Source organism: Ascaphus truei, chromosome 1 (genome assembly GCF_040206685.1).
Source record: "Ascaphus truei isolate aAscTru1 chromosome 1, aAscTru1.hap1, whole genome shotgun sequence".
NCBI classification, from domain to species: Eukaryota; Metazoa; Chordata; class Amphibia; order Anura; family Ascaphidae; genus Ascaphus; species Ascaphus truei.
In genome coordinates this window covers 80,931,548-80,949,926 of record NC_134483.1, presented here as the reverse complement: position 1 = coordinate 80,949,926, position 18,379 = coordinate 80,931,548, and the positions used below count along the sequence as shown (strand labels likewise).

Genomic DNA, 18,379 nt, shown 5'->3' with positions numbered 1-18,379 from the left:
CCTAGCGCTCCGTCGCGACTCCTGATCTCAGTTTTCTTGAGAGCAGGAGTTCGTCGGCGCAGCGCAGCGGCCCCCCCTCGCAGCGTGCCCGGCCCCATTGTGGCGGCTCTTGTCCCTGCAGCGTCCGCCACAGCGGGCGCTGCAGTAGCTAGCAGCGACCTGGCTTTAGGGCTCGCTCAGACAGGCTGCTATGGCAGCTTGCTAGCGTTCGCACCCCCGTCGCTCGCTCCTGCAGCACAGCGATCTGTTCTCAAACGGCAAGAGGCAGATCGCAGCGTTTGGGGGCGTGGCGGGGGGGTGTAATAAACGAGTCACAGAGCTGGTTCGTCATTATTGGCTGAACCAGCTCGCGTCACGCGACTAGCCCCAAATTGCAATTTCGGTTGTACCGGCAAAATGTCGCAGCGACAACGCTGCACTTTGCCTTCGGTGGAGTTTTCAGTTTGAAAACTGCCACCGCACAACCCAAATTTGCGACGAACGCGCGCACGTCGCATCGCCTTCTGTCTGATCTAAGCCTTAGGCTGCGGCCCTGCTGGCGCTGAGCGGCGGTGCTTGGCGAGGTGACTTGCATATATATGTATTTATATATATATATATGTATATATGTATATATGCAGTGGTCGACAAATCACCAAAAAATCTACTCGCCCAACAAAAAAATCTACTCGCCACCTAGTACCAAACGTGTGCTGCTTGGGCCAATATTTACTCGCCCGGGGGTTAAATCCACTCGCCCGGGGCGAGCAAATGTATAGGTTTGTCGAACACTGTATATATGTATATATGTATATATATATACAGTGGTCAACAAATCACCAAAAAATCTACTCGCCGAACAAAAAAAATCTACTCGCCACCTAGTACCAAAAGTGTGCTTGGGCCAATAGGAGCTCGCCACGATGTTAAATCCACTCGCCCGGGGCGTGCAAATGTATAGGTTTGTCGAACACTGTGTATATATATATATATGCAAGACCCCGCTCACGCGGGTATGCGCGTGCGCACACGCGATGCGCTTAGGTAAATAAAAATGTTATAGTTTCCCGCTCGCTCAATATTCGTCAATGCCCCTCCCCACCCCTCTCCCCGCGCGCGAGCAGACGCAGGACACCCGCCACGCATGCTTTGAGCGCCAGCGGGGCCGCAGCCGTAGCCTGTTACATCATGCTACAATAGTATTGGATGCAGTTATTTGTTTCTATGCATTGGTTCTGAGGCTACTACACCTTAGGCCTTGCCCCCGCTGCCTACTACAGCGCCCGCTGTGGCGGACGCTGCACGGACTAGAGCCCTCCCCTCAATGGCGCCGGGCCCGCTGCGAGGGGGGGCCGCAGCGCTGGGGCGAGAGTTGCTCCTGCTCTCAATAGAATTGAGAGCAGGACTCGCGTCGAGCGATACGGCACGCCCCCGGCGGTTCAGCTAATGAGGGCGAACCTGCCGGGTGACGTCATGGCCGCGCCCCTGTCACTCCCCCGCCACGCCCCCCCGGTCTCTCTTCCTGCAGTGAGCTGCAGACCGGGGAATCGGCTGCACGCGCCGCCAATCTCGCGGGCGCGAGTTGCAGCGGAGTTACCGGGGCCTTAGCCTTATTGGTTGTTGTTTTTCCTATTCATTATCACATTACTGCTATGTGTTGCCTGTGCTCATATTCTTCCCATTTTATGAGAGGGAGTAGAATTGTTTATTTAGTCCCATAGCTTGTGTTGGTCCATCATTATGTTGTAATGCAGGGGGGCGCAAACTTTTTTCCCTGCGCCCCCCTGACGGCTGTCCCCTCGCTCCCGCGCCCCCCCCCAACCCCAACTTACCCGCGCTCCGGCGTAATGACGTCACGTTGCCATAGCAACGTGACGTCACATGACCTCGCAGCGTCATTTTGACGCCGCGTTGCCATGGCGACGCCGGGAGGAAGCCGCCGGAGCCACGGGTAAGTATGGTTTACAGAGGCCCTGCAGCTCCCCCGGCACTTAAATTAAGTGCCTTCGGGAAGCGCGCGGGGCCTCTGTAAACCCCGCGCCCCCCGTCGGCAGTCTCGCGCCCCCCCTGGGGGTCGCGCCCCACAGATTGCGCACCGCTGTTGTAATGTATGGTGACCCCCTCCATTTTACCATTTCTACTACAATTTTAATGGTTCAATTAATAAAACTACGTTCATATTTACTGAATACCCGTGTGCTCTTCTTAGGAAATCTTTGCTGTTTGTGTTATATCCCTTGCTGCAATGGAAGCACTGTATACTAGGTGATAATGGTGAAAAGCAGAGTTGCAGACCTGTCTAAGACATGTGAATGTGCTCACAAGTAATATTTTTATATGATGTGTGTGTGTGTGTTTGTGTGTGTGTATGTATGTGAGCCCTGTCAAGGCTCACATACTAGGGCTCTGTCTCACAGCCTCATGAAACATGGGCTAAATTCTATGCTGACTGGAGACCCTGAGAGAGATTCCTAAACCCTGCCTTCCATATGATAACCCCGCCTCCTTAGATGCCCCTGGCAGATGCAAATCTCACGCATGTTTGAGGCCCCCTGTGACGCTCAGGAGTGGGGGACCCCTGACTGCTCTGCGTATATGTGTGTGTATATATATCTCCACAATGTGATACCTTTTAGGTAGGGTTGCCACATTTAAGTCTATATAATTCAAAGCACTCCCCCCACCACAACACACGCACACAAGTCCCCCGCCCGACCACAACACACACAATCCCACCCACCACAACACACAATCCCCTTCCCCTGTGGGGAGATAGTATATGGTACATCACCCCAAACTCACCTTGGTAAACTAGACACCATCTACAACTCAATATGCCGCTTTGTCCTACAATTTAATTACAACACACACCACTGCGAAATGTGCAAGGAACTAGATTGGCTTTCACTTAAGTTTAGGCACAAAGTTCTTTTTTCCTGTCTTACCTTTATATACTTTATGGGCAAGCTACACGCCTATCTGAATAAACTACTCACTCCTACCAAGAATAGATGGTTAGATGTTGGTGTTCAGATTAAGTTACATAAAAATATATAAGTAAAAAGGTCAAATAAACGAAAACATGTTGTGTTTTATAAAAACAGGTTCTTGATGAGCACATAGAGAAGAAGGAACAGGAGATAGAGAGAGGGATAATGTGAGGGGCCCTAAACACAGACCTTTTATCCAAGATCGTATAGTGACGGTGAATGGGTTAGGGAAGAAACAGATAGTTCTGAAAACAAGGTAGGGGATTAGGTAGAAAAGCATAGAGCTGTTCTGACAGAATAACAAAGGCACACAAGATGATTTAAGGATCAGCAGGTATGCAAATACAAGTAACAGCAAAGTATTGACAGCTAGAGCGTGTCACACATACTACCTAGGAGAGATTGCATCACTGTGTGTGTTTTAGTTTTACTGGATTCATTATGTTGCTGGTTAGTCTATTTCGAATATACTGTATATATAAAGTTGTATAAGTGTTTTGGGGGCAGAGGAGAGGATTGGTAGCCCGGGTTGTTCACGTGCATCCTCATATGAGTGTCATGGGAAGAACCCATGACACCGAACAAGTCCCTTGGGCCCCCTGGGGACACGGAACTAGCGTCTTTGCTGGTCCGAGGTTTGGGTGATACCCAAGGGCACCTAAGTCCGGGTCTCATTCGACCACGACTGACACAATTCAGGATTCTGTTCCAGTTTTTTCCCCCCAAGGTTTAATCTCCTCTCCCTGCCCTGACCTCAAAGTCAGAATCCTCCATAATAAAAAGTGAATCTCTCAAAATGAACAGGAGAGTCCCCTGTGTGGTCATATAAGGTAGTCTGCTACGTTTATGCCGGAAATAATTTCCTGTAAGATGTCGGTAACCATTTTATCGCATAATGTGAAAGGTTTCAATAGTCCGGGCAAGAGGCGGGTGGGCTTGATGGACTATAAACATAAAAATGTGGATATTGTTCTGTTACAGGGGACACATTTAAGCACGAAAAGTTTCTCCAAATATGTGGATAAGCATTTTCCCCAATGTTTCTTTGCCTCAGCTAAAGTAAACAAAAAAGGGGGGTAGCCATCCTATTTCATAATAGATTTCCATTTGTGGTAGAATTGATTAAGAAAGATAAGTGTAACATTGCTAACTGCAAACAGGATACGGACCCGCAGGGCAGAGGTAGGGAGTAATTCACCAACCTTGCCTGGGATCAGAGGCCTGGGATGCAAGTGTAATCAGGTACGTTCCGGGGTCGGGCAGGTAATGTGTAGTCGGGTCTGGTTCCGAGGTCGAGGCAGGCAAAGGGTAGTCAGGTCTGGTTCCGAGGTCGAGGAAGGCAAAGGGTAGTCAGGTCCGGTTCCGAGTTCGAGGCAGGCAAAGGGTAGTCAGGTCCGGTTCCGAGTTCGAGGCAGGCAAAGGGTAGTCAGGTCCGGTTCCGAGGTCGCGGCAGGCATGGGGTAGCAAGACAGGCAACACGCTAAACAAAGGCAAGGGGGAAGCTCAAACAGGACAAGGTAACCAGTACCAAACATATATGCCCTGTGTGAATAAGAGCCCGTGTTTTTGTCATCATTCTTCAATACATTAGGCAAGGTATCTGAGGGTCACGTAGTTCTTGCAGGGGATTTTAATACGGTAATCGACCCTGCCCTAGACAAGTCGGCTCAACCTAGGAAAGCACAGCGGCTCTTCTTAAAGGGTTAAAAGACAATCGGATTTCATACATTTGGCGAGAGTTGCACCCCAATGAAAAAGGTTACATGTTTTTTTCTCATCGCCAGTCAAGTTATATTAGAATAGATTACTTCTTTATATCAAACAGATTGGTTCCAAAGATCTCCTCTACAAGGATCCATGATATTTCATGGTCAGATCATGTACCTATAGAATTAAGGTGCACTCAATTTAACCTAGACAGACCTGGAGCAAACTGGAAATTAAATGAATCAATTATTAAAGCCCCAGAGATAATTAAAACAATTAACAAGGAAATAAATCAATTCTTTAGTATTAATCAGGGCAGTGTAGATTCCCAAACCACACTTTGGGAAGCCCTTAAGGCAACACTTAGAGGTTTTCTTATTAGTATTGCTACAGGAAGGAAAAAAGCGAAGGAAGCAAAAATTGTTCAACTGCAAGTAAAACTGGCAGAACTTTCTGACCTACACATGAATAATGATGGAACAGAAACGTTAAAAAAGTCACAAGATATCAGAATAGAGCTCAATATGCTCCTAACCTCCCAGGCTGAGAATGCCCTGTGTTGGTCTAAGAGGATATTTTTTGATAAAGCAAATAAGCCAGATACACTTCTAGCTAACACAATTAGAAATAGACTACAAAGTTACAATATCCAAGCCATTAGACTCAAATCAGGGAATGTAACATCTAACCCTAAATTGATTGTAGAGGAATGGCTTAAATACTATGAGAATCTCTATAACGGAGAAAAGGTGGTTCACAATGCAGGCACAAGCCGGGCCTTAACTGATTTCCTGACCAACTCGGACTTGCCTAGACTGAGCAGGGAGGACAATGATGGTTTATCAAGGGATTTCATGATAGAAGAGTTAATGCAGGTGATTCAACAACGTAAGCCACCCAAGGCACCAGGCCCTGATGGGTTCTCTATATTATAAAAAATTTGATAAATTATTGGCCCCCCACCTCTTCGCATGTTTAATGCAATCCTAGCAGGCGCTTAATTCCCGGAACATATGCTTCAAGCGTCCATCTCTCTTATATATAAACAGGGCAAAGACCTGACGAATTGTAAAAGCTATAGACCAATTTCTCTGATAAATACAGATATCAAAATATATTCAAAAATGATAGTTAATAGATTAAGTCATATCCTGCCTAGAGTGATTCACCCTGAGCATGTTGGCTTCATAAATGGAAGACAAGTGGCCGACAATACGAGGAGAATTATAGATTTGATTGAATTGGCTAACACTAAAAAGATCCATTCAATGGTGCTGAGTCTAGATTCTGAAAAGGCATTTGACAGGATAGACTGGCCATATTTAAATTCCACGCGTGGGACGTTTGGCTTCGGGTATAGAATATTAAAGGCGATAGCAGCATTGTATACTAAACCGGTATCGCGGGTTATCCACCAAGGATTTCCCTCCTTAATTTTTTCATATCAAAAGTGGTGCGAGACAGTGTTGCCCTCTATCTCAATTATTGTTCGCCCTAAGTATGGAACCATTGATGGCCCAGATTCGGAAAAACCCGGATATTTCGGCATTCAAATTTAAAAACCAAACACATAAAGTAGCTCTCTATGCGGATTGATGATATCCAGACCTCTAATCTCCCTGCCTAATCTATTTAATCTGCTAGAGAGATTCAACAGGCTCTCAGGCTTTAAAATCAATCATGCCAAATCCAAGGCATTAAACATAAATCTACCAAAAGACATGGAAAAACTCATAGCCATAAATTTCAACTTTGTGGCAACATAAGGCTATTAAATATCTCAGTATATATCTCACAAACAATTATAAATCTTTATATAAGGCGAACTTTTGCAAATTAATGCAGACTCTAACGGAAGACATTCAAATCTGGTCCACGTATAACATATCATGGATTGGTAGAATATACTGCATAAAAATGAATCTACTTTCTCGGATTCTGTATCTGTTTGATACTCTTCTGGTGCCGTTCGTCCGTAGGGATATCCTTTCCCTCCAATCTTTAATATCCAAATTTTATATGGAACTACAGGAGACCGAGGGTGAAGAGGGGGATCATGGGCCGACCGACATTGGCGGGTGGATTAGCGGTACCTTGCTTGTTGTTCTATTACAAAGCAGCCCAATTATGTCAAATTGCTCAATGGCATACAGACCCCAATTTGAAGCGACAGGTGGAGGTGGAAAAAAACATTCTGCTCTCCTTTTAAACTGCACAATTTAATTTGGTTACCAAAATTGAAAGTCAACATTGACTGTAAACTGCTTTCCTCAATAACCAACTCCTTATCAATTTGGGAGGCCGTAAAACTCATATGTAATTTAACCACTAAAAAAATCAATGATGGCCCCCCTATTGGACAATTCAGATTTTGCTCCAGGGATGGCTAGCAAAGATTTTACAATTTGGAAGCAGAAAGGCATTGTTAGATTGAAGGATCGGGAGGGTAGAAATTGTATTAAAATATTCGAACAAATTAGGTGAGAAAAAGACATGCCACCCTCTGAATTTTTTAGATACCTCCAATTAAGAGCATTTTATAATACATTTAGCCCTCGGCCCCCATTAACAAATGTTGAGAAGCTCTGTATATTAGAAACCGACACAAGCGGACTTACATCTCAAATGTATAAGGAAGTGACCTGTTCTAGCCCTGAGCACTCCCGAAAATAAGGTATATGTCTCACTGGGAAGCGGACCTAGGGGAAGTCCTGGAAGAGGAAGAGTGGGATGAGATTTTTATTGCGGTTGCCAAACGCTCAATCTGCACGACGTTAAGGGAGAACGCATATAAGGTCATGATGAGGTGTTATCTCACTCCACTAAAATTAACAAAATTTGTTGCAGGTTACTCCCCATTGTGTCCAGAACAATGTGGAGAAACAGCAGACTTGTTACATATGCTGTGGTCTTACCCTCAGATTGCCCCACTGTGGGAGACAAATGGCTACAGAGGATCTTGGGCCTCACCTTTCCATTACACCCCTGGCTGTTTCTATTAAATAGAAAACTACCCAGCATTTATAGGACTGAAAGTAAATTATTTGCACATTTTGCAACAGCAACTAGGTGCGAGATCGCATCATTCTGGAAACAGATGGGGAGCCCAAATATTCCCAAGATTCGGAACAGAATTTGGTTTGTCTGCCAGATGGAAAAGATGACAAGTTTGGTCAATGACTCTGGCACGAAATTTCTAAAAGTGTGGCTACCGTGGTTAGCCCAAACGGATATCCCCGGGGTGAGTATAGCCACAATTATGCTTTAATAGGTGCGTTCTCCCTTGACAGAGGTGAAAAAGATTTATGACACATGATATTAAATTAATATATGTTGATATTAGTCAAATAGGCAGAGGATAGAAACGAGTCCACACATGGGACAAGATCCTGGATATAGGTGAAGAGCATCTGACTTGTATTAGAAGATATTGTACACGTTCCCCCTCCATTCCCTCCCTTAGTAGGTATTTTTTGTTTGTCTTTGACTGAATGTGTTAAAGCTGCAGTTCAAGCAATATCCTGCATGTGTGTTTTTTTAATAAATCAGTTCTGTAGTAAGAAAAAATACTTTTAGCATTTTCTGTTTTAAAAAAAACAACATTGAAAGACAAATTTTCTTGTATTCTATTTTAACAAGCATGCTTGTTCCTATAGCAACCATTTACATTCCCCATATTTAAAGATGTCGCCAAACTTTGCCGATCAATAGACAGAGAACGAATTGACCGGCAGTTATGCAGTTCTTTAGGTAAGTAGAGATTGCCCACATGAAACTATTAAAGTAAAATGAAAAACTTAAAAAAAAAAATCGGGAGCTTGAACTGCAGCTTTAAAGGATCATATTTAAGTAATGACAAAAATTAAATACAAATACAAATTTTTAAGTTATATAAAAAAAATAATCAAAGCACAATTTCAATGTCAAAACACAAAGAAGTTTGACTTAGAACGTGTGTGCTCAGCACCTCTCCCCCCTCCAACTGTTTTAATTATTTGCACTTCTATATGTATACTAACTGTGAATACCTCTTTTGTGTGTGTCTGTCTGTCTGTCTCTCTGTGTGTGTGTAAATTTGTGTGTCTCTCTCAGTGTGGGTGTGTGGGGTCTCCATCTCCCAAGTGTTGGTGCTGCACCAGAGGCCTCTGCGCATGCACGCCGGAGGCCTCTGCGCATGCGCGATGCGCCGGAGGCCCAAGGATTCCTTTGCGCCTGTGGCCATTTCTGCGTCATGTCACTTCCGTCATGCGTTTTTGTGACAACGTATGACATTTTCACCATCAAAACCCTGTAGGTGGCAGCAAAGACGTTTCACTTAAATAATTAATCAATTGCTTCTTTGGATGAAATAGTTATTATTAAATGTTAGTATCAACAATGATGGTCATAATCATAATCTATATCAACAATGTTACATATATTAATACAAAAATAATAATATAAACCCTTAGAAATATGGTGCAGATAGAGAGAACCTCTTAATGGAAAGATTTTGAACTTGGCTTGATATAGAACACTATTTTACTTTATTAAAAAATGGTCAATTGGCATAAGAAATACCAAATGCAAAATGGCTGAACACATATAGTAAGATGGAAATGTAAAAATATGTAACTCCTGGGGGTCTTAATTTAGATTTCGATCTGGGCTCTTTCCTACATGCCCAGGACATACTTGAAAATGAGAGGTAACTCTCAATGTATTACTTCCTGGTAAAACATTTTATAAATAAATAAATAAAAATAAAACATGATTAGAAACCAGGCTCTCAAAATGCATTTCTTTTACTTCTTGCTAAGCTAGAGTAGATGTCTAACTTCTAATAAAAGGCTTTCTTCTCTCCTGGAATCACTGTGATGTGTCTAAGTAGATGTCCAGAGGACAAAGCAAACACTGGTTAGGGCTTAGGTCATCCATTCGTGCTCTTTTTGTAGGTGTGTTTTTTTTTATTTATAACCCACTACCAGCTTCATAGGACAATTGCTGACCAGGGCTCAGTGATATTCCAAAAGGATGCATCAGCTGACTTTGTGTGTGTTCACTGATTCTGTACTTATTTACCCCATATTTACCTGAACAAGCTATGTATTTCCACAGACATGCTTTCGTGAATATATGTAAAAAAAGATAGGAAGTTAAAATAAATATTGTCTGTATTTTAACTACTGTATGACATGGCAATACTGTGAAGGAAGCAGATTTGGATATACTGTCTGTGGAAAACATAGATACATTAGGGTTCTCTATCTTCATAATATATAAGAAAAACAACCTTCATTTTCTATAACACCACCATTTGGTGTGGCACAGTGACTTGAAGACTTTTAGGTGTTAGTGGCTTAGAAATGTACTAAATACTATAAAACAGCAAGTCGGTAGCTTTCAAAGCTTCCCTTGCATTGACCTACAAGAAACACTGAATTTGTTTATTTGAAGGGTTTGGTTACATAGTCGTAGTGATGTTTGGGATAGTCGGCATATTAACTTTAATTCCCATCAAGACTAATTAGAAGCAAAAGGAAAATAAGTTGTTTCTGGTGATGTAAGTTCAAACATGACACCATCTTTATTGACATAAAGCCTTTTCTTTTTCCCTTGTGTATAAGTTAATGTATTAAAACGTGGAATTATCTTTTATATGAATTTGCTAGTCTGAAAATATAACGTTGCTGTCAATTATAATATTAAAAATAAAACTACAGTACTACTGTAGCCCCCTATAATGGTTAAGGGCCCTAGAGGGTTAACTGTGTGAACTCACACAGAGTAACTCTCCTCTTCCATTATATATACAGGTGACCTGGCAGAAATTAAACTGTGCCAACTTTTTCTGGTCACCACTAGGGTATGTATACCCAGGTAGAATGTTCTAAAATCAGGTTCCTGGAGGAGTAACAGTCAGAGGAGCCTCACTGTATACATTGTAGATATGTTCCTGTGTGTGTAGACGTAAGTTAAGAAGGATCCATCTCCTTTTATTGTGCTGTAGTTATGGCATGTGTCCCTTCAGATAGTACTCGTAGAAATGGCCACGGTGAACACTGTTGTTCACATCAGAGGAAGCATATACCCTACAGATGTTTCTGAGAGGGATTTAACAAGACCAGCCCAACCTACAGGTTCACATTGGCCTCAATACCAGCCTGCCTAGAAGTGGCAGTTACAATGCAGAACCGGGACATGGATCCCTTGATAGTGATAAGTCGACCAGAGGGCTCCTTAGTGACAGAGCATAACGGACGTTTTGCAGAACTGGGACAGGTCCGCAGGTATTAAGATGATGGCACCTAGGGAAGCAGAAGATAATCATACAAGCAATGCCAAAGTGTGAAGTAACCTGTAAATATACGGACTGATGAGAAGAATTTTATCAACGGATGTTAATAAAGGCTCCTTGTTTGTACTATAAAAGTTCCTGGTGCCCATCCTAATCCCACTCGCACACATGCCCAGCATGCACGGATCCAGCACACCGAGCAAAGCCATGTATATAGTCAGCGCATTTAACCTCCATAAGAGCTGGGCACGGAGGGTTACACTACTACTGTGAAATAATTGACTGAATGTGTTGAAGGATCATACTTCAGTAATGTGATATGGAATTTTTGTATGTTGTCAAAAATTCAATACAAATTTTAAGTTATATATACAGTATATATATAAATTGTGTTTTGATTATTTATTTTTATATATATATATATATATATATATATATATAAAAATAAAAATAAATAAATAAATAATCAAAACACAATTTCAGTGACAAAACGCAAAGAAGTCTGAATTAGAATGTGTGTGTTCGGCACACCCCCCCCCCCCCACCCTTCCTGTTTTAGCTATTTGCACTTTTATATGTATACTAACTGTGAATTCCTCGTTTGTGTGTGTCTTTCTGGACATTTTAGTAGGGGTTAAAATTAATTGAAATGGCAGTCTAATCTAATTACAGGGGCACGGCTTCTACAAGCCAAAGTGCTGCATTTGAATTTATAACAAATGTGAAGTGTGTTCATTTAAAAAAATTAAAAGAAAAACGGCATTTAAATGTAATGTAAAATTTCCCTGTGATTTGAAGCTTCGGTACGCGCTGATCGCCATTTTTTTCTACTTGAAGCAATTGTTTCCTGCCCTTTCCGACTTGTTTTCTTTTTTAAATCCACCCTTTTATTCAGGAGATATAAGGGCTGTTATATAGTGGCGTCGTGCGCGGCACTTATAAATGGCTGTGGTTAGTCAGCCTTTCTATAATAGGGCCGCGCGCGCACACGGCAGTGAGCGTGGAGCCGGCCGACGAGGGACAAGATGGGGGAAACAATGATTTTGCGCCGCTACCGCTGCTTTAATGTATTTATTTATGTGTGTGTGTGTGTATGTGTTTGTCTGTGTCAAAGCTGCACAATAATTTTTTATTTTATTTATACATGTCCTTTTTTTTTTCTTAAATATTATTTAATACATTTTTAACTCACACAATCTATACACACACATATACACTCACACACACATACACACATTACCTTCCTTCCCAGTCGCTCACAGCATACACACAAAAAGCGTGCGTCACGTGCACGTGGGTTCGCACAGGCGCGCACGGACACTATATAACGGGCCTAAGTATGTGACATTTTAAGTGTCTGGCCAGTGAAAATCGAGGTGTTTCCTGAGCCCAGTGTAGTCTGAGGTTGCAATGGTAACCGCAGGCACTAGAGCTTAGGAAAGGAATACTTTTTAACGCACAAAAAAGAAAAGAGCAGGAAATCCTCTGGGTGCAGCATACTAACGTGAGTTACACTCGTATAGGCTTCTGGAGGGGGATTGTTGCTTTAAAGAGGCAGTCTGCATGACACTTTAAAAAAAATATATATGTTTATATATATATATTTTGTTTTAATATATGCAGCCTTTGATTACCTTTATTGAAAACGAATTACCTAAACTGCCGATCGATTAATTCTCCTGCGATCGATCAGCAAAGATCCTGCTTCTCAGGGTTCACTAAATGGCTGCTTTTCAGTTCCAATCAATCCTTCAGTCAGTGTAACTCAGCAGCTACAATGTATTCTTATATTACTAAGGTAACAGTATCTATTATAGTTTGCAGCTCAAACTGCTGGGAATATTGGCAACAAATGATCACAAACAGGAAAGTGTTGCAAAGATCTTGCACTGTTGGGGAGGTGGATTAAAACCTGCTGTAGACATCAAAGGATGTTCAGTATATTATAACTCATTAAAAATGGCATTGAGTTAAATATTTAAAAAAAAGTAAGCATGATCTAATACTACAGACCTGATTTATTAAAAAAAAAAAAACACATGTAGGCTATTGCATGGATTGCTCCTTTAAGATGCTGCAGGCTGAACATTCACCACTTGAGCCACGGAGGGTCGATCTCTGAAAAGATGCCATACTCATAACATTTTGCTTGTCACAATATAACCATCAAACTGTTTTTTATATATATATGACAGCCAAGAGGTTAAATCGAGGTCTCGCCAGAGGCCAAAGCAGTCAGAGCTTACAATGGTAACCGCAGACACTAGAGTTTAACAATAGAATACTTTAGAACACAAAGAAAAGCAGGACATGCTCTCAGTGAAACATACTAATCAAGCTGTTACTGCTCAAGGTCACACCAGAGGTGGAGTGAGCCATTCCTGATCAGTTTTATTGGAACGTGTTATGGGGGACTTTACAGGCAAATATAAATCTTCACTGAGACCAGGCCCTAAGGGGTTTCCAAAAGGACAGTTTTATACTTATCATGACAGGCAAACAGCATTTAAAGATAATTTATGTTCTGTACATCACTTAGGCTGCGCTTATAGTGCCTTGCGACAGCGACGTAGCTCGAAAACAAATCAATTGACTCCGTCGTCAGAACTTATAGTAAGCGCGACAGCGTCGTCGCGGCAAAATTTGGTAGCTGGGTCTATTTGATTTTTTTAGAGACCGTCGCCGCATGTCTCTAAACCAATCAGAGGCCGCGGCCCGCCCCCTTTGGTGACGTCATTGGCGACAATCACGGAACATCCAATTACAACTTTCGCTGGTGGCGACGGGTGACGTCTTTGGTCGCGTCGCCATCGCCAGCACTAAAAGCGCGGCCTTAGTGAAATCATGTATAAGTCTGTGTGACTACGCAGGTGTTCTAGTGTAGAAATTAATAAAACCCTCTATGACAAGTAGAAAGTCTATCTCACCCACAAGGTGTTAAAGAAGCCTCTTACATTGTATATGTGTACGAACAGGATATTTTCCTGTGTATGCTGGTACCATGAATCTATTCATTATTGTGAGGGAGTTATTTTATACTCTGATTAAACTTAGAATTAAATAATTAGCCTCTCCCAGACCTCGGGTAATACAATAGCTACAGGGAAGTGACAAATGAGTGTCAGGACACGCCCTTATAGGCCCTTATAGGCCTATTAGAGGTCTGGTGTTCTGGCACTGATCAAAAGAAATTGGGTATAAAGATTGGAGTCTGAAACAAACATTGTAGGCCTAACTTTTACAAAACTTGCTTATTAATATTGTGTTGTGTTAATGGTCAAAATAATTTGTTATTAACCAAAAGTCCTCTAATGCTTTATATATGACGCATTTTGTCCCAGCTATCACCCCATAGAAATACAAGAGGCCAACTAGTCATGGTCAACCTATGAAAAGTTGGCCATGTGGGCGACTAAATATTTAACGTTTGCATATATGGATATTATGCTTTTTGTGTTTGGTTTGTAGGGTCTTTGTTATATGTGAACCCCTTTGGTGCCTGAGGCATTCTCGTGCAGAGCATCTAGGCCCCAGATTAATCTCTTAAGAAACACTGCATGTAAGAGGATCTCCTTTTCTTCCCATGAGCCCCTAGAGGAGATTTTACTGCAACTTTGTATAAAGCACTGCAACTTTTTTTATTATATTAAATCTAAAATGATAATATGTACGGTCTTTGAGCTCTAATTTAATCCGTTTTATCTTTCAATGGGTTCTCCAAATTTTTTGACTTGTTATACCCCCTTTCCTTCTGAATTTGGTGTTTATTAAACTGTGGGGAGGATGTGTACGTACTCATTTTAGTGCTCTGCCTGGAGGTGAGAGGCAAACTGCTGTCCAACGTGTTGTTGACCCCTGTCACACACACACACACGTCCACGTGATGAAGCGTTTATGTGACAAGACTAATAAGTGTTGATTATACCTGATCTGATGTGTCATTCTCTTGTTTATTACAGGACAAGCAGGATGAACTTCTGAGAGAGGTGAGTCCATCTGAAAACGGATGTATAAAATTGCATGCAATGTGCCTAATAATGTACTGGGCACAAACTGCACTGACATGTACTGTAATAAAACCGGAAAGGCTTCTTCAAAAGGGTCAATCCATGCATTTCTGCTCTAAAATCCAAGCAAAGCATGATCCAGCTCTACACTTCTAGAATTTCTGTAATTGACAGATATTTAAAAAAGAATTGCACATTTTAAAAGGAATGCCAGAGTATTTTTTTCCTCTTTAATTTATTAAATCAGTGTGCTAAAATGATCCGCAGAACATGTAAAGCACAGATTGTTCAGTAATGTTCCCCAAATGTTAATTACATTTATATAATGATATAGAGACACCATGCTTCTCTTAATTGAAGCCAAGAGTTATAGCCCAACAGGAATAATTGAGAAAATGCTTATTAAGCATTGCAAACTGACAATTCTTTTGATGACTGTTACAATTATTCCCAGCCATGAGAATTATGTGTATTTAGACTTGCATTGGCTTTCACCAAAAGTTTTTTTGCCAATTTGCTCCTTTCAATAGAGTGAATGCAGTGAGAAAAGGGGAACATATCATATTTAGTTTGACCCAGTTAGTAATACTTACTGTATGGAGGGATTCAGTTCTATATATAGTTATTTTTATGCAAGTCAAAGAAAAGTAATTGGGATTTAAACAAGTTAAATGAGGGTCTAGATCAGGTTGTGGCCAACACCTCAAGGGCCACCAACAGGTCATGGTTTAAGGATATTCCTGCTTCAGCATAGGTGGCTCAGTCTACGGCTGAGCCACTGATTAAGCCACCTGTGCTGAAGCAGGGATCTCCTTAAAACCTGACTTGTTGGTGGCCCTTGAGGACTAAAGTTGGCCACCCCGGGTCTAGAAGAAGTTGGTGCAGGTTGTTTCATTGCGTGTTGTAGAGTGGGTGATAAATTAGTGCGATCAAAAAGCGCTGATGTCGCAATGTAAACAATGAAGTGTTAATAACAAAAAAAAACAATTCAGTGTCAGTGACAAATGCAAGTAATGTCCTGTGAAACAATGTCCAAACAGCTAACTAAAACGTCCTGCTGGCTGTCTTGCAACCAGTTGGAGTGTAAAAACAAAACAGACCTTTCTGGGCTTGGACTGTGGAGAAAAACAAAAGTTCTTGTGTGGAACGTAGATCTTTTCAATATGAATTATTCCAGATCGTCAGAAGTCAAATGAAGAACTTTCACCTCAAGAGATAGGAGACGAGCACAATACACACCACCATAGTGCATTATCCTAAGGTAGAGAAATGACTGATATAAATCAGGGATACCGGCAGAGGTCTAACATTTAATATTCCATATGGAAAAAAGATTGAAAATCTCAATCTACATATAAAAATGTACACCTGTACATACCAATAACTGTGCACATATATAGCGCTACAACATAAAAACAAATGCTTTTAGCAAAAATTCTTGACTCGTCCGCCGATTAGACAAATTGGAATCCTACTCGCAACAAGTGACTAGGACATAAGCCTTAGGGTGGATGTATCACTGGCACTCGAATCACCGCTTGTTCGCTGGTACTGGGTCCCGGTCTTACAGGTAGGCCTCGCGATCCTGACTCCTCAGACTCTTCGTGGCATTTACAACCAAATAAACCCATGAATATAAACTTTAGTATAATGTTAAGAGAATGTTATTAGCGGATTTCAAGTGTGTTTACAGTTACAGTTTGAAAATTCAATGATATGGATGTCCTAATTACAACCATCCATAACTCGCACCCTTCTTTATCAATACATTGTAAATTTATATCAACTACACATTAAAAAAGTGACAAACCCTCCACCATATTGCATACAGCACATAAAACTATCACTTGTGAGCACATTCACATGTCTCAGACAGCGCTTCCACTACAGCCAGGGATTCTGGGAAATGACATGCAAATGAACACACAGTGTCGCCTTTTGCTTCAAATCCATTTTAACACAGACCACTATAAGCTTATGCCTGCTGTATTACACAGCTTTTCAGCACAGCCTGGGTTAAAGAAGTGCATAACCAGTAACCCTACTTACAGTCATATTAGGATTATTTTAAATATTATGAATATATGGAATTCATAGTCTATTTTTTTTTTTTTAAGTATTTCAATGTATAAATAAAAAGCAATGGAATATTATAGAATAATGTTTGCAATTTTATTTGTAATTTCATGATAAACTATAAAGATAAAAGGCTGCTGGTGGGACAGCGGATTCTGCATCTAGAAACTTTACGCATGTCCAAGATATGGCTTTGGCTCTTGGCATCTTGTTTCTTATTCTCTGTCTTAACAAGTCAATTAACGGGTGTAATTATGTACAGTATGTGATCTTTCTACATTATGACGTGCAGCTCACAAAAAACACTACGCACATGAAGAAGTGGGTCATCAGTGGATCATTGTACATGCCTTTCCATAGTGTTCTTCCAATCTTCTAACGATGGACACCAAACTGTGTCAATAAATTGGATTTTGAGGCGTGTATTTTAACTGGTCTCAATTGCTATACACAAAAGTGAGAAGTAATTTCTAACTTGAACCACAAGCTGGGAGGAATAGATGAGAAGAGTTGTCCATTATTTGTGTCCCTGGCTGTGAGAAAATGATGTAATGTGAAGACTTAATTGATTAATTCATAGCCCAGACCAGCTTTGAGTAATGCGCCTTGAATAAACAATCATTTGACCACAGTCAAGTGCTTTTTCAGCATCTGATGAGAGAACTAATGACTTAAGATTCTGCTAAAAAAAAAAAAACAACTGCAGTATTTGTATAACATTCTTAATGTTCTCAGAAGTGTGGCTGCCATGTATAAAACCTGCTTGATTTGGGTTGATTAATTTAGGAAGGAAAGATTGCAGGGAAAGACTAGGGATTTAACCAGAGCCTGTAGGTCAGGTACTAATTGAAGGAATGGGCCTAACCTGGCACAGTCGGTGATATCTTCCTCCAGAAACACTGTAATTAGAGTTTCTTCAAATTGATGTCAACATTCTCTCACGGTAAGAATGTCATCATATAATTTGGGTATTCTGGTATTAAATGTCAGTGTGTTTTTTATTTTTTTAAATACAGCCTTAACACCATCATCCCAGGGGTTTATTGGATTTCATCTACAGTATTTTATATTCGGTGCAGTTTTCCACCAAGTCATCTCCGCCCCCAGAGGGTCTAGTTTCTGAAAGTCTGAGCAAAGGGATTGAGTTTAAGGATGTATAGATTTGTTTGTTTGTGAACACGCTCTCTTAGAGCCTGGCATTAAAATTAAGCAAATCATTTGCAAGTTTCCTTTTTGTCAGACCGCGTGTCCCCTGTGTGAGCTTTTTATGGCATGAACAAAGTGTGAGTTTTGCTGGTTTCACAGCTTCGTTGCTAGGAGTTTCCAAACTCTCTGCTGTCCAT

The 18,379-nt window shown here is 41.4% G+C and overlaps 1 protein-coding gene across 3 annotated transcripts in view; it reads left to right on the top strand.

Annotated features, from left to right (window-relative positions):
- Positions 1-18,379, top strand: part of CENPK (centromere protein K) — a 56,640-nt gene that overhangs the window by 3,739 nt on the left and 34,522 nt on the right. For 2 of the 3 annotated variants that reach the window (XM_075590102.1, XM_075590120.1), the window contains exon 2: positions 14,913-14,939. In XM_075590102.1, the coding sequence (XP_075446217.1) occupies positions 14,913-14,939 (27 nt within the window). Of the gene's footprint in view, positions 1-8,366; positions 8,427-14,912; positions 14,940-18,379 lie in introns of those variants that run through there. The other variant, XM_075590111.1, reaches the window with a different exon arrangement.